This window comes from Carcharodon carcharias, chromosome 2 (genome assembly GCF_017639515.1).
Source record: "Carcharodon carcharias isolate sCarCar2 chromosome 2, sCarCar2.pri, whole genome shotgun sequence".
Taxonomy (NCBI): domain Eukaryota; kingdom Metazoa; phylum Chordata; class Chondrichthyes; order Lamniformes; family Lamnidae; genus Carcharodon; species Carcharodon carcharias.
Window position 1 is genome coordinate 125,620,246 of NC_054468.1, and position 24,006 is coordinate 125,644,251.

At 45.5% G+C, this 24,006-nt stretch overlaps 1 protein-coding gene across 1 annotated transcript in view; it reads right to left on the reverse strand.

Annotated features, from left to right (window-relative positions):
* slc24a3 (solute carrier family 24 member 3) overlaps positions 1–24,006 on the reverse strand; it is a 374,289-nt gene that overhangs the window by 169,372 nt on the left and 180,911 nt on the right. The window contains exon 3 of the mRNA XM_041182903.1: positions 9,837–9,913. Within this exon, the coding sequence (XP_041038837.1) occupies positions 9,837–9,913 (77 nt within the window). The remainder of the gene's footprint in view (positions 1–9,836; positions 9,914–24,006) is intronic.

Genomic DNA, 24,006 nt, shown 5'->3' on the forward strand with positions numbered 1-24,006 from the left:
TAAAAGTCTAAAGGAGTCATAGGTGTCTACAGCACAGAAAAAGGTCCAATCTCTCCTCATAACTAAAACTCTCCAGCCCAGGCAACATCCTAGTAACTCTCCTCTGCAATCTCTCTCGTGCAATCACATCCTTCCTATAATGCAGATTCCAGAACTGTATGCAATACTCAAGCTGTGGCCTACCAGTATTTTATACAGTTCCAGCATAACCTCCCTGCTCTTATATTCTACACCTCGGCTAATAAAGGTAAGTATCCCATATGCCTTCTTAACAAACTTATCTACCTGTCCCGCTACCTTAAGGGACCGGTGGACATGCAGACCAAGGTCCCTCTGATCCTTGGTGCTTCCCAGGGTCCTACCATTCATTGTGTATTCCCATGCCCTGTTTGTCCTGCCTAAGTGCATCACCTCACACTTATCTGGATTAAATACCATTTGCCATTGATCAGCCTATCTGACCAGCCCGTCTATATCCTCCTGTAATCTAAGGCTATCCTCCTCACTATCTACCACCCCACCAATTTTTGTGTCATCTGTGAGCTTACTGATCAACCCTTCTACATTCAAGTATAAATTGTTTATATATACAGAAACAGCAAGGGACCCAACACCAATCCTTGTGGAACCCCACTGGACACAGGCATCCAGTCACAAAAACACCCCTCAACCATCACCCTCTACTTCCTGCCACTCAGCCAATTCTGGATCCAATTTGCCAAATTGCCTTGGATCCCATGGGCTCTTACCTTTGTTATCAGTCTCCCATGTGTGACCTTATCAAAAGCCTTGCAAAGTCCAATGTCAAATTTTTTGCCCTCATCTACAGACATGGTCACCTCTTTAAAAAATTCAATCAAATTGGTCAGACATGACCTCCCCTTAACAAAACCATGCTGAATGTCCTTGATTAATCCTTGCCTCTCCAAGTGTAGATTAATTCTGTCCCTCAGAATTGCTTCCAATAGTTTCCCCACCATTGAGGTTAGACTGACTGGCCTGTAGTTCCCTGTTTTATCCCTTCCTCCCTTCCTGAATAACGGTACCATATTGGCTGTCCTCCAGTCCTCTGGCATCTCTCCTGTGGCCAGGGAGGGATTGAAAATTATTGCCAGCGCACCTGCTATCTCCCCCCTTGCCTCACTCAACAGCCTAGGATACATTTCATCCAGGCCTGGAGATTTAGCTGCTTTTAAGCCTGCCAGACCACTTAGAACCTCCTCCCTTTCTATGCTAATTTCTTTCATTATATCACAGTCCTTCTGCCTGATTTCCATACCCACATCGTCCCTCTCATTTGTGAACACTGACCTAAAGTATTCATTTAGAACCCTACCAACATCTTCCGGCTCCACACACAAATTACCACCATGGTCCTCAATGGGCCCTACTCTTCCCCTAGTTATCCTCTTACTCTTAATGTACTTGCAAAATAACTTTGGATTTTCCTTTATTTTACCTGCCAATGTTTTTTCATGCCCCCTTTTTGCTCTCCTAATTTTCTTTTTAAGTTCCCTCCAACACATTCTATACTCCTCTAGGGCTTCTGCTGTTTTGAGCCTTCGGTATCTGCCATAAACCTCCCTTTTTCTCTTTATCCAACCCTGTATATCCCTCGACATCCAGGGTTCCCTGGATTTGTTGGTCCCACCCTTTGTCTTTACTGGAATATGTTGGCCCTGTAGTCATCTTATTTCCTTCTTGAATGAGTCCCACTGCTCTGACGCAGATTTATCTAAAAGTAGCTGCTCCCAGTCCACTCTGGCCAAATCATATCTGATCTTATTAAAATTGGCCTTCCCTCGATTTAGAACTCTAGTTTCTGGCCCATCCTTGTTCTTTTCCATAACAACCTTGAATCTAACAGAGTTATGATCACTGTCTGCAAAATGCTCCCCCACTGATACCTCTACCACTTGCCCGGCTTCATTCCCTAAAATTAAATCCAGAACCATCCTCTCTCTTGTAGGACCTTCTACGTACTGGCTTAAAAAGCTCTCCTGGATGCATTTTAAGAATTCCGCTCCCTCTAAACCTATCACACTATGACTAACCCAGTTAATGTTGGGGAAGTTGAAATCCCGCACTATTATTTTTACACTTCTCTGAAATTTGCCTACATATCTGCTCTTCTATTTCTCTCCGACTGTTTGGGGGCCTATAGTACACTCCCAACAATGTGATTGCTCCTTTTTTGTTTTTCAGTTCTACCTATATGGCTTCATTTGAGGAGTCTTCTAAGATGTCATCCCTCCTTACTGCTGTAATTGATTCCTTGATCAATATTGCGATACCCCCTCCTCTTTTACCTCCTTCCCTGTCTTGCCTGAAGACCCTATATCCTGGAATATTGAGCTGCCAATCCTGCCCCTCTCTCAACCACGTCTCTGTGACAGCAATGACATCATACTTCCATGTGTTAATCTGTGCCCTCAACTCATCTGCCTTATTTGTTAGACTCCTTGCATTAAAATAAATAGCATCCAACCTTGCCAAACTCCCTTATGCCTTAGCTAGCCGATAATTTCTATGCCTTCCAGATTCACTTGCTCTCTCTTCTAATTTTGGCTGTGCATCTCCCCCTGCTGAACCATCTCTCAGGATCCCACCCCCCTGTCAAGTTAGTTTAAACCCTCCCTAACAGCACTGGCAAACTTCCCCGCAAGGATGTTGGTTTCGTTCTGGTTCAGATGCAACTCATCTACCTTGTACAGGTCCCACCGCCCCCAGAAACGGTCCCAATGTCCTATAGGTCTAAAACCCACCCCCCTGCATTATCTCTCCAGCCACACATTCATCTGGATTAACCTCCTATCTCTATACTCACTAGCGCATGGCACCGGAAGTAATCCAGAGATTACTACCTTTGAGGTCCTGTTTTTTAATCTGTTTCCTAGCTCCCCAAATTCTGCTTGCAGGACCCCCTCCCTCTTTCTACCTATGTTGTTGGTACCAATATATACCACGATCTCTGTCTGTTTTCCCTCCCCCTTTAGAATGCCCTGCAGTCATTCAGTGACAGCCTTGACGCTGGCACAAGGGAGGCAACATGCCATCCTGGAGTCAGGTCTAAGTGACAAGTAACTTGCCACACAAGTATCAGGCAATGACCAGCTCCAACGAGAGAGAACCTAACCATCCTCCCCTTGACATTGAATGGCATTACCATCACTAAATCCCCCACTATCAACATCCTAAGGGTTACCATTGACCAGCAGCTGTATTGGACTAGCCATGTAAACACTGTGGCTACAAGAGCAGGTCACAGGCTCGGAATCATGCAACAGGTAACTCACCTCCTGACTCCCCAAAGCCTGTCAACCATCTACAAGGTACAAGTCAGGAGTGTGATGGAATACTCCCCACTTGCCTGGATGAATGCAACTCCAACAACATTCAAGAAGCTCGACACTGTTCAGGACAAAGCAGCATTCTCTATTCACTCCCTCCACCACCGACGCACAGTAGCAGCAGTGTGTACCATCTGCAAGATGCAATACAGGAATTCACCAAGGCTCCTTCAACAGCACCTTCCAAACCCACAACCATTAACATCTAGAAGGACAAGGACAGCAGATACATGGGAATATCACCACATGGAAGTTCCCCTCCAAGCCACTCACCATCCTGACTTGGAAATAAATCGTTGTTCCTTCACTGTCGCTGGGTCAAAATCCTGGAACTCCCTCCCTAACAGCACTGAGGGTGTACCTACATCACATGGACTGCTGCAGTTCAAGAAGGCAGCTCATCACCACCTTCCCAAGGGCAACTAGGGATGGGCAATAAATGCTGGCCCAGCCACTTCCCGTGAATGAATTAAATTAAAAAATTGCTCTTATTACCTGGGTGTATATATGCACGAATCACTGAAGTCGGCAGAACAGGTTTAGAGACAGGTTAATAAAGCATAGGAATCCTGGGCTTTATAAATCGGCGAATAGTGCACAAAAGCAAGGAAGTTATGTTAAACTTGCATAAAACCCTGGTTTGGCCTTCGGTGAAGTGCTGCATCCAGTTCTGCACGGCACCATACCAAAGTTGTGATGGCATTAGAGAGGGTTCAGAAAAGATTCACAAGAATGGTTCCAGATATGTGGAACTTCAGTTATGTAGATAAATTGGAGAAACTGGGGGCTGTTTTCCTTACAGAAGCAAAGGTTGAGAGGAGATTTCGTGGAGCTGTTCAAAATCATGAGGTGTGTGGACAGATTCGATAGGGAGAAACTGTACCCACTGGGGGCAGGATCAAGAACCAGAGGGCACAGATCTAAAGTGACCAGAAAGAGAAGCAATGGCGACGTGAGGAAAAGTCCTTTTTACACAGCGGGTGGTTAGGGTCTGGAATGTACTGCCTGAGTGTGGGGAGGAAGCTGAGCCAATTGTGGCTTTCAAAAGGGAATTGGATCATTACCTGAAGAGAAAAAAAAATGCAGGGCTATGGGGAAAGTGGCAGTGGAGTGGGACTAGCTGAGTTGCTCTTGCAGAGGGCCGGCACAGATAAGATGGGCCAAATGGCCTCCTGCTGTGCTCAAACCATTCCATGGTTAAAGATAACGTCTCAATTGGGATGAAGACTGGAAATTTTCCTGGTTGAGACTTGTGAGGATGGTTGGAAATAGAGAACGCCAAGAATGTCGGAACTGTAGCCTGTGGACCACATGTGAGCCTGAGGCCCTGGTAAATCAGTCCTACTTGCACTTATTTTTTATTTGCTGGTTTGCTATGTTTGTCATCTGTGGATTTGGATCTTTGGCAGAGGTTGTACTTCTAATCTCAGTGAGGATAAATCCAAAATCAAAAAGTCAACATTTATCAGCTTCAGCATATTAGATTTAAACATAAGAGAGTCAATTTTAACTGCCCTTGCCATTGTGGAAATGGGGTGGGGAAGGGAGGGGGCAGAGGGATATTAAAATGAAGCAGCGGGTCATATACTCACTCTATCCCTGCTCCAATCTAGCTGACTGTAATCTTAAATTTCAGGCTGCAAAGATGCCCATCAGAACCAGCGAGGTCCTTCTCTAAATATGTAAATCGGGCTCCGATTACATCATCAGGGCCTGACCACTGTTTTTATCCGAGGCCTGAGCAAGGTAGCAGGGGCAGCCCTCCTAGACCAGGGCAAACTAGGGCCATCAACAGCCAGACCCTGAGGGCTTCTGAACCCCTCTAGCAAATGTGGCCCAGAAGACCTCACTGTGTGGGAAAGTGTCACTCAGCTGTGATTTTCCATGAATTGACCAATCAGTGGCCAGAGGGCTGGCTCACCACATAGGCTCTTGGAGCTGAAAGACCGATAAAGAGGCCCTCCAACTTGGCAGCAGCAGCAGGATGCAATGGAGGGTAAGTAAGGGAGAGGGGGCTTCAAAATGGAGGTGTCCTCTCTCGGCCACCTTTTCAAATTTAAAGTAAAAACAGCCTTTGCATCTGGGCCACTGCTGGTGATGGGGGTGGGGGGGAAATCGAACAACTCCACAGGGCAACTGCTGTTCCAGCCAGGCAGGCAGAGTCAGTCTCTAAGTCTGCCTGGAATACTGGCCCCTAGTCAGCTGTCGGGAGGCCACACCCAGGCAACGAAAATGTTCCCGCCTCCTCTGGGCACTTGGAGGCCAATAGGAAAATCAGTCGGCCTCCATTAACAGGCCTCAATACGCTTCTCACTGGATCAGTTGGCTACCTCATGCTTGCAGGTAAGCCCTGCCGCCCCTATCACCCCCCCCACCCCACCATACACTCATGCCGTCTCCAGGGAACTGGTCCAGGGGAGTGATGGTGCTGGGGAATGGGGATGCAGGCTGGCAACGTGACATTTTGCACCTGCTCCCACCTCCGTTCCCGGCCCCATGCATGGGGGCTAAATATCCAGCCCCAGACACTCGGACACCCACCGCCCCCCCACTCTTCTGGAGTTAGAACAGAAATGCACAGTTCGAGATGCTTTGCCTTGTACCATGGCCCATGGTAACTCTGAGCTGGGAATGTTTAATGCTGACTGCAAAAATGAGTGCTTCAAAAATGTATCATTATCTTTCACTTAAATAGGAGCCAAAAATCAGCAATCATCACATTTCGCCAGGATGCATGCAGATGGGCTTCCTGCAGCTATACACAATGAGCCTTAATTGTTTAATTTTACGCCTGATTGTGATGAAGCAGTTTCAACTCGATGCCATTGAGCAGCGCAGTTTAATTATTTTGAGTTGTAAACGAGGCAAAGTCTCTACTTCAGGTGGGAACGTAGAACATTTATAAATTTTAATCAATGGGTAAACAAGTGCAATCAGCGTTAAATAGGGGATTACTGCGTGGTAAAAAATGCGGAGTGCAAGGCAGAATTCCGAACAAACGTGCACGGCTCAGCCTAGGGCACAGGCCCCGCCCACCTAGAATTTGGCCGGAATTAACCACAAGGGCAACTGTACAACACCCGGAGCTATAAGGAGATGTATCACCAATAACGAAATGCTCTGAATTCACTTCCTCGTGGTTTATAAGAGTGCAAAGCAGAACAACATCAATTAAGTCACCTCCTGCAAACTTACTGGGCCAGATTTTCCCCAACAGTGGGGAATATTGAGGTGTCCGCCTCTATCGTGCTTTAGGAGCCTGAGGAAGTCCTGACACCTGCATACGTGCTGTAATCGCCTGGAAAGTTTAAACTTCTGATGGGCTGATTTACACTGCCCTGGGCCCTCTGAGAATGTCTCGTACACTGATCTCAGTGTCGGAGGCTTGGGTTAGATACACGCCACCTGGATACATCTCCTAGAACTGTTACATTACTTTATCTCTGGTATAACTCGATGAGTAACAGGGTAACTTATCGCACCAACCCCCATGTGCTGCCTTCACGAGCCTTGGACGAGTCATTTGGACTCGAAACGTTAACCGTGTTCCTCTCCGCAGATGCTGTCAGAGCTGCTGAGTTTTTCCAGCTATTTTTGTTTTTGTTTTGGATTTCCAGCATCTGCAGTATTTTGCTTTTATCTTGGATGAGACAATTGACCTTCACTGTCCCGGTTTGAAGTGAACCGTGAGTGGTGGCTTAACAACAATCCAGTTCATGTGGTGTGAATACACATCCTCAGTGTCCAGAAGGGAAAAAACAATAGTAAGAACTGGGAAATAAGAGTCCTGGTCCGATCTGGTCTTGTATACCTTAAAATGGAAGGCCAGTTCGGACCAGTACTCTTATTTCCCAGTTTTAACTCTTTTTTAATGCCCAAATCCACTAGGATGGCTTCACTAAAGTGAACACAACACTTCAGTTTAACTCATTCCCAAATCTTTTCCAAGAAGATGCAGAAAAAGATCAAAAAATCCTGACGTGTGACAGTGGGCCTGGAAGCTCAGGTTATTGTATGAGAGACATAAAGAAAGATAGTCACACAAACGAGAGCTCCAAACACTTGAACCAGAACAGCTATTAACCAATGACCTCCATTGTTGTTGTGGAAGTGTCAGTCATTCCTGTCTCATGGTTTGATGGAGAACATGTTGAGAAGTTAAACATTTTATTAGAACTGTACCTCCCACAAGTTGATCGCACACTGGTACGAATCACAGCCAAAATTCAGCCACCAACCTTTTAACCCACACCCAAGCTCCAGTTGCCTAATCACTCCGGCTCCTCACAGATCTATACCAGTTGCTAGCCTCCCAACACAAATGAATTTAAAATCCTCTCTTCAACTCTGAATCCCTCCACAGCCTTATCCGACCTCTCCCACTCCCTTCCACCTAATCCTTTCCTAATTCAGGCCCTTTCTTCATTCCTCCCACCCGTCACTTCATGATCGATGGAGTAACCTTTAGCTGCCACAGCCCTACTCCCCAGAAACTCTTTCCAGAAACCCATCTGTCTCTCTGCATCTCATTTCTACCTTGAAACATTTTCTTAAAGCACAGCTTTTTGGCAGAGCTTCCAATCGCCCTTCCCAACCCTCTCACCAATCCTTTGATTTGTTTAGTGACTTTCCTCCTCCCTTACGACGGTAGGTATCCTGCATTAAAGACACTGTCCGGATACAAGTAGCTGTTGGTGGGTGCACTGAATCAGTCTCGACAACAGTGAAGGGACAAATTAACCACGGTTCTCACTCTCGATTAGTACTTCTACTGGGAACTGTGCGCGCTTGGACTTTAACTGAGCCTAGGGATAGAATGACTGTGATGCTACTGCCAATGCTGAAATTGCCTCCTTTCATCACTGTCTAAGTTCACACTTTGGAATTGCCAATTGGATTAGTTATCAGAAGGTCAACAGCATCTGGGCACCAACATGAATGACTGGCCTCAGGGGAAGACAGGAGGGTAAAATAAATCTGAAAATATATGATTAGCTTCGTTGTCATACAATTCATTAATTTTTCCTCATCTTCAGGCTTAGTCCCTCTTTCAATCTGGTTGCCCAAAGATCTTAATAGTCTGTACTTTGTAAGAGAACATAAATAGTTCAAAAAAAAATTTCACGGTTAATCATAATTCTGAGTAGCAATCTGATTTTTGAAGGGCTCATTTTAGCCAGACTCTTTCTTGAACAGCATTTTAAATGACTTCCTAAGCAAAGCGGTTATATGAGATTAGAAGAGGATTTCTGCAAACTGCAGACTAGATTGTGTTATGCTAAGACATTTTATTTTTCGGTCCCTGCTCCAAATTCCATTCCTTAGCTACTGACTCCATCCCTCTCCCTGTTTGCAGCCTTTGTGGTCACATTTGATGCCAAAGTGAGCTTCCAACTTCATATTTGCGCCATCACCAAGACCACCTATTTTGACCTCTGTAACATCGCCTGACCTCTCCCATGTTTCAGCTCAATGACTGCTGAAACCTTCATCCTTGCCTTTGTCACCTCTAGACCCAAAGTCCTCCCCGCTGGTCTCCAACATTCTACCCTCCATAATCCTGAGGTCATCCAAATTTCATGTTCACCAAGTCTTGTTCTCCCATCACCTCTGTGCTTGCCGTCCTGAATTGGCTCTTGGTCAAACAATGCCTTGACCGTAAAATTCGCATCCTGGTTTTCAAATCACTCCATGGCTTCGCCCCTCCCTCTCTCTGTAATCTCCTCCAACCCCATAACTTTCTGAAATATCATCTAATTCTGGCCTCTTGCGCACCCCCAATTTTAATCGCTCCACCATTGGTAGCCATGCCTTCAGTTGCTTAGACCATAAGCTCGGGAATACCCTCCCTATACCTCTGCTTCTCTACCTCGCTTTCCTTCCTTAAGGCAAACCTTACAATCTACCTTTTTGACCAAGCTTTTAGTGTCTGTCCTAATCTTTACTTATATGGCTCAGTGTCATGCTTTGTTTTATAATGCCCGTGAAGTGCTTTGTGACATTTTACTGTGCCATAGAAATACAAGTTGTTGCTGCTGCTGAAGACTCAGAATTTTCATCTTTTCACAAGCTGCAATATTTTTTTTACACTAATTCGGCAAGTCATTGAATTTGACTCAAAGTCATCTAAATAACATCAGCAAAGGTTCTATTTAAGTAACTGCTGCTAGGGACTATTACTGAGAGAGAGAGAGAGAAGACCTTCAATATTTAGTTATCGCACCCCATATCATTGGTTCTGAAAGTCGCAGGAAGTAGGTTCGCTCGCAACGTGTCCAGTTTGGTTCCACCAGATCAAGTTGCCCAAAACAGAATCTTTTATTTTTGGCCCTTAGATGTCAATCTGCAGCTGTCAGTGGTTTGCAAAGGTGCTCCCATGCAAGCAGAGGAACATATAACCTGTCAGTATACTCCCTAAATATTTGCATTGGGCAAACTTGGCTTTTCACATTGGGATTGTGGTGTCTAAAAGAAGCCATGACTTACACAGAGCAGATGGAGAGCGATAGCTCCTTGTTTTCTTTCCTTGTTCGTAAAGATGTCATTTGGGAATTCACGAAGAGCTGGAAGAGAAAATCAGCAGGTGAGTTCATTTTACCCAAACGCCATTAAAACAAAAACCCATTAATTCACTGATTAAGTGTGCACGGCTTGGAGAGGGATAGAAAGGGAATGCAGGTTAGAGTTTCAAGGCCAAAGCTGTAGCTCCCTGAGCCACATCTCTGCCCGCTAGGTAGCGCAGGATTGAAGTAACTAACTTTTTATCTCTCCCTTCCTGCCCAGCCCCTATTCTGTCAAATAGGCCCCCTGTTAATTCACTCATTTAGCTAGGAAGGAGGCTCAGTGTTCTGACACGCCACAAAACCCACTTTCCACCGACACAAAAGCACAACTCGGGCGTGAAGGCCCGAACTGGCTCCCAAGCGAAGCAGCGCGAGTAAAACAGTGACCAAGCAATGCGCCATAAAATACTCCATATGTCTTAGCACACGAGCGTGAAATTTTCCATCGAGGTATAGCCATTCCTTGCAGCTCTTTTCAAGTGAGATTGCCAATTGTTGAATCGTGAATAATTTTCTGCCAAATCCTTATAAGGTTGCACCACTTGATTTAAGATTATTCCCCCCGATATTTGACAGAGGACTTGTACGGAGCCCCCAAGGAGGACTGATTTCAGCCTACGGCCCTCGGGTGAAAGGTCAACACACCTGTACATCTGCCAGCCAGGCCCTAACATTCTCTATATACACAGCAACCTATCAGCTTCCAGCATTGGAATTTAACATTGAAAGGGACCAGAGAAGCTAATTATTGAATATTGACCTTTCAGTAAGCAGGAAAGCACTGACCATAAGAAGTAGAATGAAAATGTACCTCAAGAAAATGGGCTCCCACCAGATCTCTGTACGGTTCCTCTCATACTCTTGTTAATGGTTATGACTCATTTACAAACCCCTGAATGTGACAATCAGTTGCACGGCAAACTTGTTCCCAATGGCTTTTAACATGGAATGGATAAAGATCAAGATGGCCACATGGATGCCAGTCAGGATCTGGCAAGCAGGTGCCTCAGCGATCAGTAAGCAAGGTAAATAAACTAAGGTTGCAGTCCAAAGCAGAACTCAATGTGGTAGCAGTGCTGCTCAATTTCTTGCCGAGGGTCAAAGAGCAAATGGTAAACTGGAGAATAAGAGCAAATGTCCCCAATGGAAAATGTTAATCTAAAAATAGAAAAGGAACTTGCGTTATTGAGCCCCTGATGGCCTCAGGACATCCCAAAGCACTTTGCAGCCAATTGAGCACTTACATTATTTGTTGGATTTATCTCAGCAGCCTATTCGTTAGAATTTAAGAGCAGGAAGTAACGTTAATAGAAAGAAGTGGCAATGGGGGTGGGGGAGGGGTGGTGGGGAAGGCGTGGGCCAGGAGACAATCCAGTCAACTAAAGTCAACTTCTGCCTTCTGTGCCTCCGGAATGGATGAGAGGCTGAAGTCTGCAGAACTGATTTTTTTCATGGTAGTAAAGCAGATAAATTTAAATAATTATGGTAAGATAAAAAGGAATGATTTTGCAATTTTTCCATTTGCCTCTCATAATAGTCGTAGGATGACTGATATTGTGTCCACTATTTAATTATAATGGGGGCCTATCATCAATCTCAGCAGCAGATCCAGATAGAGTTGCCAACTTCCCAGGATTGCCCTAAAGTCTCCATTTCCAAGGCACTGCTTTGATCAAACCTGGGAGGAACAATCATCCGGACATTCGGAAATGGAGCTTTGAAAAAAAAAATCCTTTCGTGTTTGTTGACTAGTTATAAAAATATTTGACATGGGAAACAAAGGCTGTTTGACTGCCAGTCAAGAATCATTGAGCACCAGTGGCACCGTTGCCGTGAGGGCGGCCATTGCTGACGGGGAGCCACCCACCCCCATTCCCACCCCCACCCCCATCTCCGGAAACCTCTGGGAGACACCAGGTTGTCTCCCCACATAGAAGCCGGCCCTCCCAATGCACAGGAGGTGGCCCTCAAGTGACCACTTAAGTGGCCACCATCTTTCCCACTGCTCGCAATATGGCACAGCAGCAAAAGACGTCGGACTCCCCTCATGACGCCTTTAACTCCTATTTTACCAGCCTGCCGCCTCCCAGCCCATGGGCCAGGAAAATTCAGCCTGAAGAGTCTATTCATGTTCCGATTGGCAGGCAAAGCAGTACATTACGATGTTTGATGAGGTGGGCAACTAGTGGAGCAAGTATGGGGGAGGGTTGGTTGGAGGTAGGTGGTCACATGCCGAAACCTCCAGGGTTATATCCAATCAGATTTGTCGACTCTAGATCTGTACCAACAACATACACCAGCAACTTAATACAACCCACACGTTTCACTTTCCCTAACCACGGGTGTTATCCCTAGAGACTGTTCCAAGTCATTTCCACCGACATTGGGAGCACAGCCACCAACTAGAAAAGACTTTAATCAAGAATTGAGACCCCCTCTAAATCCTGAAAGAAGTGGTGTTGCCCTTTAAGTGATGAGTCCATTGCGTCAAATACTGGTTAGATATCTGTTACCATTTCATTCAAAAGAAATGGCAATAGAAACAAAATGGGAAAGGAAAGGGGGGGGGGGCAAACGAAGGTCACTAGAGGTAAAGAGACTTAAGTGGCAACTATGTAATGGGAGAAAATTCTGATAGAGTACAGATTGGTGTTAAAAGAGGTGATTCCTGTGTATAGTGTACTGGAGTCAATATGGGAGGGTACACGAATTTCAGTCAGTATTTCTCCAGTTCTAACCAACAAAAATTAAGCTGAACAAACCAGTTTACCCCTGTATAGGTGTCAGCAGTTCATTGCCAATAAAAATAAAAACAGCTTCACTGTCCTTTGATTTATCTTTGCTCAATGTCCTTCAGAGAAGAAAATCTGCCGTCCTTACCTGGTCCGGCCTACATGTGGCTCCAGACCTACAGCAATGTGGTCGCCTCTTGACTGACCTCTGAAATGGCCAAGCAAGCCGCTCAGTTGTAGGATGCTGACCATTACCTGCTCAAGGGGAGTAAGGGATAGGCAATAAATGCTGGGGCCGGTGCCAGCGAAGCTCACATCCCAAGAACGAATGAAGAAATGGTTTGCCAGTCCTCAGGATTGCCCTGGGGAAATTGAAGATCAATCTCAGGACAAAACTTTGCAGGGCATTGAAAAATATCGGGCTGATCTGATCATGTGTACAATCGGCCGGGTGTCCAGACGCCATTGCTCATGCGCAAGGCTCGGAAACGTGCCCGCCGACAATTAAGAGGGCAACTAAGCCCATTAATGGAGCAATCGTCTCCAATCTTTCGTGGCCCATCCCAGCCTTATGGTTAGCGGCCGGGGTGAATCAACCGGGCGGCCTTTACATTTGTCATCAAACCTCATCCCAAGGGCAGGATGGAATTTCCGTTATGTGAAACAAATTAAAAATAAATATCTGCGGACAGCATTTTATCAGCTTTATTTTCAGGCGATTGATTGTGATGGATGGACTTTTTTTTTTGCAGCTTTTTAAACTTTATTTCAGCTTTTGCAGGTCTGCAGCTCCCCGTCTGCTGTCTGCCTTTCTCGCTGTGTCATCGCCCGCCCTCTTCCCGCTCCCACCTTCGCCCCGGCAGCACGCGTTTCACGCTGGCTGGCCGTTAACTGGCCAGCCAGCCTATAATCGTGTCCGGGGGCCGATCGGGGTCAGGACCTGTCCAGTCGCGTGCGTCTGCCAAAGGTAAAATTCAGGCCATAGTGATTTCTCTCTCAATTTCTTTGAATAGTTTTGAATTTTAGTTAGGAGGAACACTAGAGATGGGTTTAAAACGCTGAGAGTTAGGAATCGTTTGGAGCGTGGCCGTGGTGTTTGGGAGGGGGGGCGGGGACGGACAGTTGGAGGCAGGGAGGTCATATTTCAAAACTGCCAGGCACATATCCAACCAGAATTGGCAACCATATCCTTGCCACAGCTCAGGTTTTTTTATTGCAAGGATTTTTCTTCAAGTCTTAGTTTTTTTTTTATTAAAATAGAGATAGAAGCAATAAATCTTTCCAGCTGGTCATGGGTGCTGAAAGTACAAATCACTGCGATATTACCCAATGTAGAATGAACTCAGCATGATTTATAAGCACTGTGAAGGGTAGTGGAAGACTTAGTCACAGCAACATGTTGCCTCCTTAACTTTATTTACTTGAATCACCAACCCCTTGGAGGCAAAGGCCATATAAGAAGAAAAAGATTATGTCTATTCCTGCCGATTGGCAGATTCGAAACACTGCTTGTGTATAGGCCAAAGGAAATAGCATCTGTTTCATTAAAACTGTAGTCCTTTTCCACATAATATTCCCACTGGCTGTAGCTATCACTTACTCTTCTCCATGTTTCCTAAGTTCTATTTCAGGACACCTCACTGACATAGAAGAAGCAGCGACAGACTTGATAAGGTCTGTCTGCTGTGGTAATGAGACATCCAAACCAGGAAGGTTTGATCTCTGGCCAGCTGATCTCATCTTCGAAGCTTGTTGCAGAGCTACATGTTTGGGCTAGGAAAGAGGGGTGAAGAGATAAATCTCTTTGTGTCCCGCATCCGATCACAATTCAGCAGTCTCAATCTGCTAATAATGGATGGAGGCCATTATAAACTTGAAGGTCAAAAAATCCCCCACAAACGCTAACTCATCTAGTGTCACATCTTAACCTTCAATAGGTCACTGCCTTCAGAAGAGGATGAAAAGAACATCGGGAGAAAGGGAAAAAAAGAAAGCAAGGGAAGATTAAAAATAAACGAGAAACAAATATTAAAAAATATACAGAAAAACATCTCGGCAAAGAGCTATTCTTAAATCTCACTCTGTCCTTCCAGAGCACAGTTAGTACATAGAATCAGAATGGTTACAGGGTAGAAGGACGCTGTCCGGCCCATCATGTCCATGCTGGCTCTCTGCAAACTGCAACTCAGCTGTTCCCATCCCCCGCCTTTTCTCTGTAACCCTGACAAATCTGGTCTCTCCATGTAATTCTCCAATGTCCTTTCGAAGGCCTCGATTGACTCTGCCTCCACCACACTGTCAGGCAGACCATTCCTGATCTCAACCACTTGCTGGGTGAAAAAGCTCTTCCTCATGTCACCTCTGGTTCTTGTGCCAATCATTGGAAATCCCTGTGCTCTGGTTTGAGACCCACACACCAATGGGAACCCAGTTCTTCCCCATAAACTCTATCCAGACCTTTCATGATGCTGACCACCTCTATCAAATCTCCTTTCAACCTTCTCCTCGCTAAGCTTCTAGAAGAGGAAGAATGGTTCATTTTTAGGCGTGATCTTCCATCAGAATCACATTTCAGTTTGTGTTTTGTGGTGGTGTGACTTTATCGTTAGGTTTTAACAGTGATTGAGGGGTCGTCCCTAAATGTAAACCTTTCTGGTGGATGATGCTCCCCTTATGCTTTGGAGGGATGGGGCAAGATCTCCACAGTCGATCACAAGCACTATGAAGCTCTGTATGGAAAATAGCATGTTCAGAAATAAGGACATAGACAGCTCGTACCTATAAACTGGGTGAATATGAACTGTACTATAAAAAGTTAGGCCTTAAACATGTTGCCATATTTCTTATGTTTCCTTCCTAAATGGAAGATCTTGAACAGGCACAACAAGCAACATGTTCGCACTATCTAATCATTCCCAGGAATTTTCATTAAACAAACATAATTGAAGAATGTGTACTGGTAACTCTTTATAAGAATGGCTGTCTTAACTACGCACGCCTGGCTGGTCTCCCATATTCTACCCACCACAAACTGGAGGTCATCTCAATTCCTGTGGTCGCAAACCTACAGTGGCTTCTGGTCAAGCAACATTTTGATTTTTCCTCAACCTGGTTTTCAAATCCCTCCATGGCCTCGCCCTTCCCTAACTTTGTAATCCCCATCCAGCCCCACAACCCTCCAAGATATCTGCGGTCAATTCTGGCCTCTTGACCATCCCCAATTTTAACTGCTCCACCATATGTAGCCTTATTGCCCCCAGTTTTCTAGGCTCTGAGCTCTGGGATACCCTCCGTAAACCTCTCTGTCTCTGTTTCTCGCCTTCCTCCTGTAAGATATGCCTTAAAACGTCTCCCATTGACCAAGCTTTTTGTCACCTGATAATATCTCCTTACGTGACTCAGTGTCATATTTTGTTTTATAATGACATATAATACTTAATATTTAACAAGTTACTATTGTTTTATAATTTGTTTTCTGTGAAGCACCTTAGGATGTTTTATCACGTTAAAGGCAATATATAAGTACAAGTTGTTGTTTTGTTGGAAACTTATGCTCTTTATTGTTCTCTAACCGAATGTTTTCTTGAACTGAATAGAGTCTATGACAGGACTGACCTTAGGGTTGCTTAGTTGGATTACATTGATTCAAATTTTCCAAACAGTGCTTCAACTGAAAATCTGACCTGTTCCCATTATAGCATGTCGCAGAGATTGGTTAAGATGCACAAGATAAAATTCTTATTCCTTAGTACAAAAAAAAAGAATCGATTGTAGCGCTGCCCAACAAAAAGGTGCCTGGATAAAAATAGTTTTTCTTCTGTGCATCATTTGTGACTTAAAGGAGACCTAATAGCAAAAAGACCAGGAATGATTTTGAACCTGTAATACTAACTGCCACCATAGAGTTTACAAATGCAAACATCTCAGTTAAAGGGACCATGGCAATGCCTACATCGAACATTTCTTAGATGCGGGGAGGGTCCAATTTGTTCCCGTACTAGTTTAGCGACTACAATTTAAAAGAAGCAATGTAATAGGGTTGCAGTATTGCTGTGCAAAATGAATGATAAGAGAGCATATACTCAGAAACTTCGTAACAAAATGGCCAATATGGCACCGTGAGTGACGTACCAGGCCATTTTTTTTTCTTGTATTCCTGTCATTATTTTCCTGTATTTTTTTCTTAACTGCATTTTCAAATCGGATTTTAATTCTGTCACGCTGCTCTTCAGACTGGAATATACATTGTTCAATCGTGCAGGAACACGTTTAAATTCAGTCGGTCCAACGACATAACGTTGTGGGTTTGTGGGGACTTGGTCTATTCGGGGGAATCGAAACTCCTGCATTAGGTCCCAGTTTTGACAACAAATTTAAAATGGCCAGGGATTGAAGATGCCACCCAGCTAAATATTGGGCTGTACATTTGATTTCACAGTGAAAACTTTTGAAATAAGGCCTTTTGTGAATAAAAAGCCACAATACTCCACGGTGAGGTATTTTCCACACCTTGGTATAAAGGGACAAAACGAGCATAAACTTGTATTGAATTGTTAAAAATAGACTGTGAACATAACCGTTGCTGAAGGAGAGGCTGAAATGACTTAAAGGGACAACTGAGCTTAATTCCCCTTTCCTCTTTGCCATACAGTACAAACCCTCAGAACAGAGGCTCTGGGGCCCCACCATCGCTTCAGCTAAATGTGCACAGTGACAGTCCTGAGACATGAGCTGCCAGCTTCACCCAGCACAGTATCATTGCCCACCAGCTAGCTGATACTGAGCAGGCAGCAGCTTGGCAAGTGAGTAGCCAACAATCTGACAGCTGAATGCCTCAGCTACACAACTGCGTGCGTCAACCAACTAGAAACCAAATGAGGTTGCATTTACCAAATAAACAGGGGATATGTGAAGATTACAGCCACCTTCTCAGTTCTGGTATATTCCTTTATTCCTTCATGGTACGTGGGTGTCACTGGCAAGGCCAACGTTTGTTGCCCATCCCTGATTGTTCTTGAACTGAGTGACTTGCTGGGCCATTTCATTTACAGTTAAGAGTCAACCATATTGCTGTGGGCTGGAGTCACAGGGTAGGCCAGACCAGATGAGGGCAGCAGAGTTTCTTCCCCATATGAAGGTCATTATGTTCCACAAGGACTTCTTAGGTCAACATGTAGAGGGTCCAACAAGGAACAGCGCAGTGCAGGACCTAATTCTGAGGAATGAAGCCGGACAGGTGGCTGAGGTGGTGGTGGTGATAGGGACCACAACGTGGTACAATTTAAGCTTGTTATGGGCAAAGAAATCGACAAGTTGCAAAAAAAATTTTGGATTTTAGTAAAATAAGGCAGGATCTGGCCAAGGTAGACTGGGAACAGCTACTTGTGGGGAAATCTACAGAAGAGCAGTGGGGGGTGTTCAAAAAGGAAAAGGGGAGGGTACAGGCTCAACATGTTCCCTCTAGGGAGATAGGAAGGAGTAACAAGCCCAGAGAACCATGGATGACCAGAGATATTCAGGTTATGATGAGAAGGAAAACGGAGGCTTTTAACAGGGACAAGGGCAGCAAATCAGCAGAGGCATTAGTGGAGTACAGACAGTGCAGGATGGAGCTTAAGAAAGCAATTAGGAGAGCAAAGAGGGGATATGAGAAAGCTCTGGTTAGTAAAAGTAGGGAAAATCCCAAGATATTCTATAAATATATCACTGGGAAGAGGATAACCAGGGAAAGAGTAGGGCCCATTAGGGACCAAGGGGGCACTCTATGGGTGGAGCCAGAGGACAGCGGTAGAGTGTTGAACGAATACTTTCACATCCGTCTTCACCCAAGAGAATGAGGATGAAGGCATCGAACTCTGGGAGAGAGTCTGCGAGGTTCTTGAGCAAATTGATACAGGGAGTGACAAGGTGTTGGAGGTGTTGGCAGGCTTAAAAGTGGACAAATCTCTGGGTCCAGATGATTTATGTCCCAGACTGCTGAGGGAGGCAAGGGAGGAGATTGCAGGAGCTCTGACCCAAATTTTTAATTCCTCCCTGGCCATGGAGAAGGTGCTAGGGAACTGGAGAACGGCTAATGTGGTTCTGCTATTTAAAAAGGGTTGTAGAGATAAGCCAGGAAACTACAGACCACTGAGTCTCACGTCAGCGGTAGGGAAACTATTGGAGAAAATTCTGAAGAAGAGTATCTATATACTTGGAGAGGCAAGGCTTGATCAGGGATAGTCAGCATGGCTTTGTCAGAGGGAGGTCATGCCTAACAAATTTGATTGAATTTTTTGAGGAGGTGATCAAGTCTGTAGATGAGGGTTGTGCAGTTGATGTAGTTTATATGGATTTCAGCAAAGCCTTTGACAAGGTCCCACATGGGAGACTTATAAAGAAGGCAAATACACATGGGATACAGGGTAAGTTGATAAGGTGGATTCAAAACTGGCTTAGTTATAGGAGAGAGAGGGTGATGACAGAAGGCTGCTTTAGTGACTGGAAGCCAGTGTCCAGTGGCATACCACAGGGATCTGTGCTCAGTCCCCTATTATTTGTCATTTATATAAACGATATAGATGACTATGTGGGGGAAGGATTAGTAAGTTTGTGGATGACACAAAGATTGGCCGGGTGGTTAACAGTGAGAAAACAAAAACAGAATTACCTGGAAAAACTCAGCAGGTCTGGCAGCATCGGTGGAGAAGAAGAGTTGACGTTTCAAGTCCTCATGACCCTTCCACAGAACTGAGCGAATATAAGGAGGGATGAAATATAAGCTGGTTTAAGGTTGGCGGGGGGGTGGGGGGGGGGGGGGGGGGGGGGGGGGGGGGGGGGGGGGGGGGGGGGGGGGGGGGGGGGGGGGGGGGGGGGGGGGGCGGTGGTGGTGTGGTTGTGTGGTTGTAGGGACAAGCAAGCAGTGATAGGAGCAGATAATCAAAAGATGTCACAGACAAAAGAACAAAAGAACACAGAGGTGTTGAAGGTAGTGATATTACCTAAACGAATGTGCTAATTAAGAATGGATGGTAGGGCACTCAAGGTACTGCTCTAGTGGGGTTGGGGTGGAAAGACTAGCTGGGCATAAAAGTTTTAAAAATAATGGAAATAGGTGAGAAAAGAGAAATCTATATAAATTATTGGAAAAAACAAAAGGAAGGGGGAAGAAACAGAAAGGGGGTGAGGATGGAGGAGGGAGTTCAAGATCTAAAGTTGTTGAATTCAATATTCAGTCCGGAAGGCTGTAAAGTGCTGAGTCGGAAGATGAGGTGCTGTTCCTCCGGTTTGCTTTGGGCTTCACTAGAACAATGCAGCAAGCCAAGGACAGACATGTGGACAAGAGAGCAGGGTGGAGTGTTAAAATGGCAAGCGACAGGGAGGTTTGGGTTATTCTTGCGGACAGACTGCAGGTGTTCTGCAAAGCAGTCGCCCAGTTTATGTTTGGTCTCTCCAATGTAGAGGAGACCACATTGGGAGCAACTAATATAGTAGACTAAGTTGGGGGAAATGCAAGTGAAATGCTGCTTCACTTGAAAGGAGTGTTTGGGCCCTTGGACGGTGAGGAGAGAGGAAGTGAAGGGGCAGGTGTTACATCTTTTGCGTGGGCATGGGGAGGTGCCATAGGTGGGGGTTGAGGAGTAGGGGGTGATGGAGGAGTGGACCAGGGTATCCCAGAGGGAACGATCCCTGTGGAATGCCGCCGGGGGGGGTGAAGGGAAGATGTGTTTGGTGGTGGCATCATGCTGGAGTTGGCCGAAATGGCGGAGGATGATCCTTTGAATGCGGAGGCTGGTGGGGTGATAAGTGAGGACAAGGGGGACCCTTTCATGTTTCTGGGAGGAAGGAGAAGGCGTGAGGGCGGATGTGCAGGAGATGGGCCAGACACGGTTGAGGGCCCTATCAACAACCATGGGTGGAAAACCTTGGTTAAGGAAGAAGGAGGACATGTCAGAGGAACTGTTTTTGAAGGTAGCATCATCAGAACAGATGCGACGGAGGCGAAGGAACTGAGAGAATGGGATGGAGTCCTTAAAGGAAGCGGGGTGTGAGGAGCTGTAGTCGAGGTAGCTGTGGGAGTCGGTAGGCTTGTAATGGATGTTGGTGGACAGTCTATCACCAGAGATTGAGACAGAGAGGTCAAGGAAGGGAAGGGATGTGAAGAGAGGGGAAGTGAAGGGGCAGGTGGTGCATCTTTTGCGTGGGCATGGGGAGGTGCCATAGGTGGGGGTTGAGGAGTAGGGGGTGATGGAGGAGTGGACAGGGTGTCCCGGAGGGAACGATCCCTACGGAATGCCGCCAGGGGGGGTGAAGGGAAGATGTGTTTGGTGGTGGCATCATGCTGGAGTTGGCGGAAATGGCGGAGGATGATCCTTTGAATGCGGAGGCTGGTGGGGTGATAAGTGAGGACAAGAGGGACCCTATCATGTTTCTGGGAGGGAGGAGAAGGCGTGAGGGCGGATGTGTGGGAGATGGGCCAGACACGGCTGAGGGCCCTGTCAACGACCGTGGGTGGAAAACCTCGGTTAAGGTGAGGTTGAGTGTCTTGGGCTCCAGGAAGATATAAACCGGACGGTCAAATGGGCAGATAAGTGGCAGATGGAATTTAGCCCTGAAAAGTGTGAGGTGATACACTTTGGAAGGAATAATTTGACAAGGAAGTATTCAATGAACGGCATGACACCAGGAAGTTCTGAGGAACAAAAGGACCTTGGTGTGTGTATCCATAGATCTCTGACAGCGGAGTGGTATGTTAGTGGAGTGGTGAAAAAGGCATGTGGGACACTTGCCTTTATCAATCGAGACATAATTACAAAAGGAGGGAGGTCATGTTGGAGTTGTATAGAACCTTGGTGAGGCCACAGCTGAAGTACTGTGTGCAGTTCTGGTTGCCACATTATAGGAAGATGTGATAGCACTGGACGGGGGTGCAGAGGAGATTCACCAGGATGTTGCCTGGGATGAAACGTTTAAGTTATGAAGAGAGGTTGGATAGACTTGCGTTGTTTGTTTTCGTTGGAGCAGAGAAGACTGAGGGGCGACCTGATCGAGGTGTACAAGATTATGAGGGGCGTGGATAGGGAGCAGCTGTTCAGGAGGGGACACAAGTTCAAGGTGAGGGGCAGGAGGTTTAGGGGGGATGTGAGGAAAAATTTTTTTACCCAGAGGGTGGTGGTAGTCTGGAATGCGCTGCCTGGGAGGGTGGTGGAGGCAGGTTGCCTCACATCCTTTAAAACATACCTGGATGAGCACTTGACACATTATAACATTCAAGGCTATGGTTGCTGGTAAATGGGATTAGGTAGGTCAGGTGTTTCTCGGTGTAGACTTGATGGGCCGAAAGGGCTCTTCTGCACTGTGAGATTCTGTGAATCTGTGACATTAATGAACCAGATGGGTTTTTATGACAATCGGTGATAGCCTCACTAATGGGGACCATGAAACTAACTGTCAGTTCCAGATTTTAACAACTGAATTTAAATTTCACCAGCTGCCATGTGGAATTTAAACCCATTAGCCTGGTCTTCTGGATAACAGTGACAGTACCACTGCGCCATAGTCTCCCCTTGACACTGTGACTCTGAGAAGATAGCTCCAGAACTGTGTGTGTTGGCTGTCAAGCCCAATGCTATTGAAATGGGCTTACAACATGAACCAACATCCTAATTGTACTGGGTGATGCAGTTGGTTGGGACACTCTGTTTTCACCTGTGGTCCTGGACTGACTGCCTACTTACACTTCAGAAACATTTTTAAAAACTTCATTCATGGGATGTGGGCATTGCTGGCTCAGCCAGTGTTTGTTGCCCATCCTAAATTGCACTCCAGAAGGTGGTGGTGAGCCGCCTTCTTGAACTGCTGTAGTCCATGTGGTATATATACACCCACAGTGCTATTAAGAAGGGAGTTCCAGGTTTTGACACAGCATCAGTGAAGGAATGATGATATATTTCCAAGTCAGGATGGTGAATGGCTTGGAGGGGGAACTTCCAGGTGGTAGTGTTCCCATGTGTCTGCTGCCCTTGTGCATCTAGGTAGTTGTGGGTTTGGAAGGTGCTGACAAAGGAGCCTTGGCGAATTGATGCAGTGCATCTTGTGGATGGTATATTGTCTATCCTCGCTCCTGCCTAATCTATCTGCTGCTGAATAAAACCCTCATCCACTTACTTCCGTCAGCCCCAGACTTACTTCTTCAGGATGGCCTCCTTTCCTCCACCTTCTACTGTCTAAAACTCTGCAATACATATGCTACCCTGCACAAAGTTATACTTATCTATCACCTCTATCCTCAATGACCTAGATTATAGTGCCAGTCACCCAACATTTCAAATTTAACCTTGCTATCCTCGTGTTTAAATCCCTTATGGCTTCACCACTTGAGATCTCTTGAAGCTTCCTCCAGCACTACAATGGTGGTTCAAGTCAACCAGTCCTCCAATATCCCATCATGCCAGAGGAATGTTGTATTGTGAGAGATGGCAGGGCAGACAACATTATAATATGGGCCACTGATTCTGGTAGCAAAATTTTTGCTGGATTTTGCTAATGCTTTGCTGTCTTCTTCCAAAATGCAACTGTAATTTACCGGTACCATAGTGTAGTGGTTACTCTATTGGACTAACAATCCAAAGAATGGGAGTTCAAATCCCACTAGGGTGACTGGAGAGTTTTAATTCATTCTTTCAAAGTAATTATTAGTAAAGGTGACAATGAAGCTAACAAATTGTAAAAACCCAACTGGTTCAATTCTGTCCTTTGGGGAAGGAAATCTGCCATCCTTACCTGGTCTGGCCTACATGACTCCAATCTCACACTGTATCGGTTGACTCTTAACCAACTCAATCAAACTAGGGATGAGCAATAAATGTTGGTCTTAATGTGACTCTCACACTGAGAGTGAAAAAAAAATAAAATTAAAAATAAGTAATTAGTATCATGGGCTTACTGTCAACTAGGTCAATTAAATTCAGATTTTATTCAAGAGGTTATGTTTTTTTAAAAGCAGCAACATTTGGTGAGTCACATTCAATCTGTTATTTTCTATGAAAACAGCGAAACAGGTGATCTTGAATATAACATGTTGACATTTTTTGAACTGCACAACAGCTACTTTATGCAGGTTTTTGCCACTGGATGTACACTGTGACCGACAGTGTCCTCCTTGTTTCAAGGGACTACCAGAGAAAGAGAGACGTTGGTGTGGGGCTGGTATCTCATATAGAATCAGACCAGGTAAAGACAGGAGGTTTCCTCCCCAAAAGGAACATCAGTGATCATGTTGGGTTTTTACCCCAATCCAACATCTTCATGGTCAATTTTACTAATCCCAGGTTTTTAAAAATTGCTGTACGGGGTGATGAACTGTCACATTCCACTAAATTA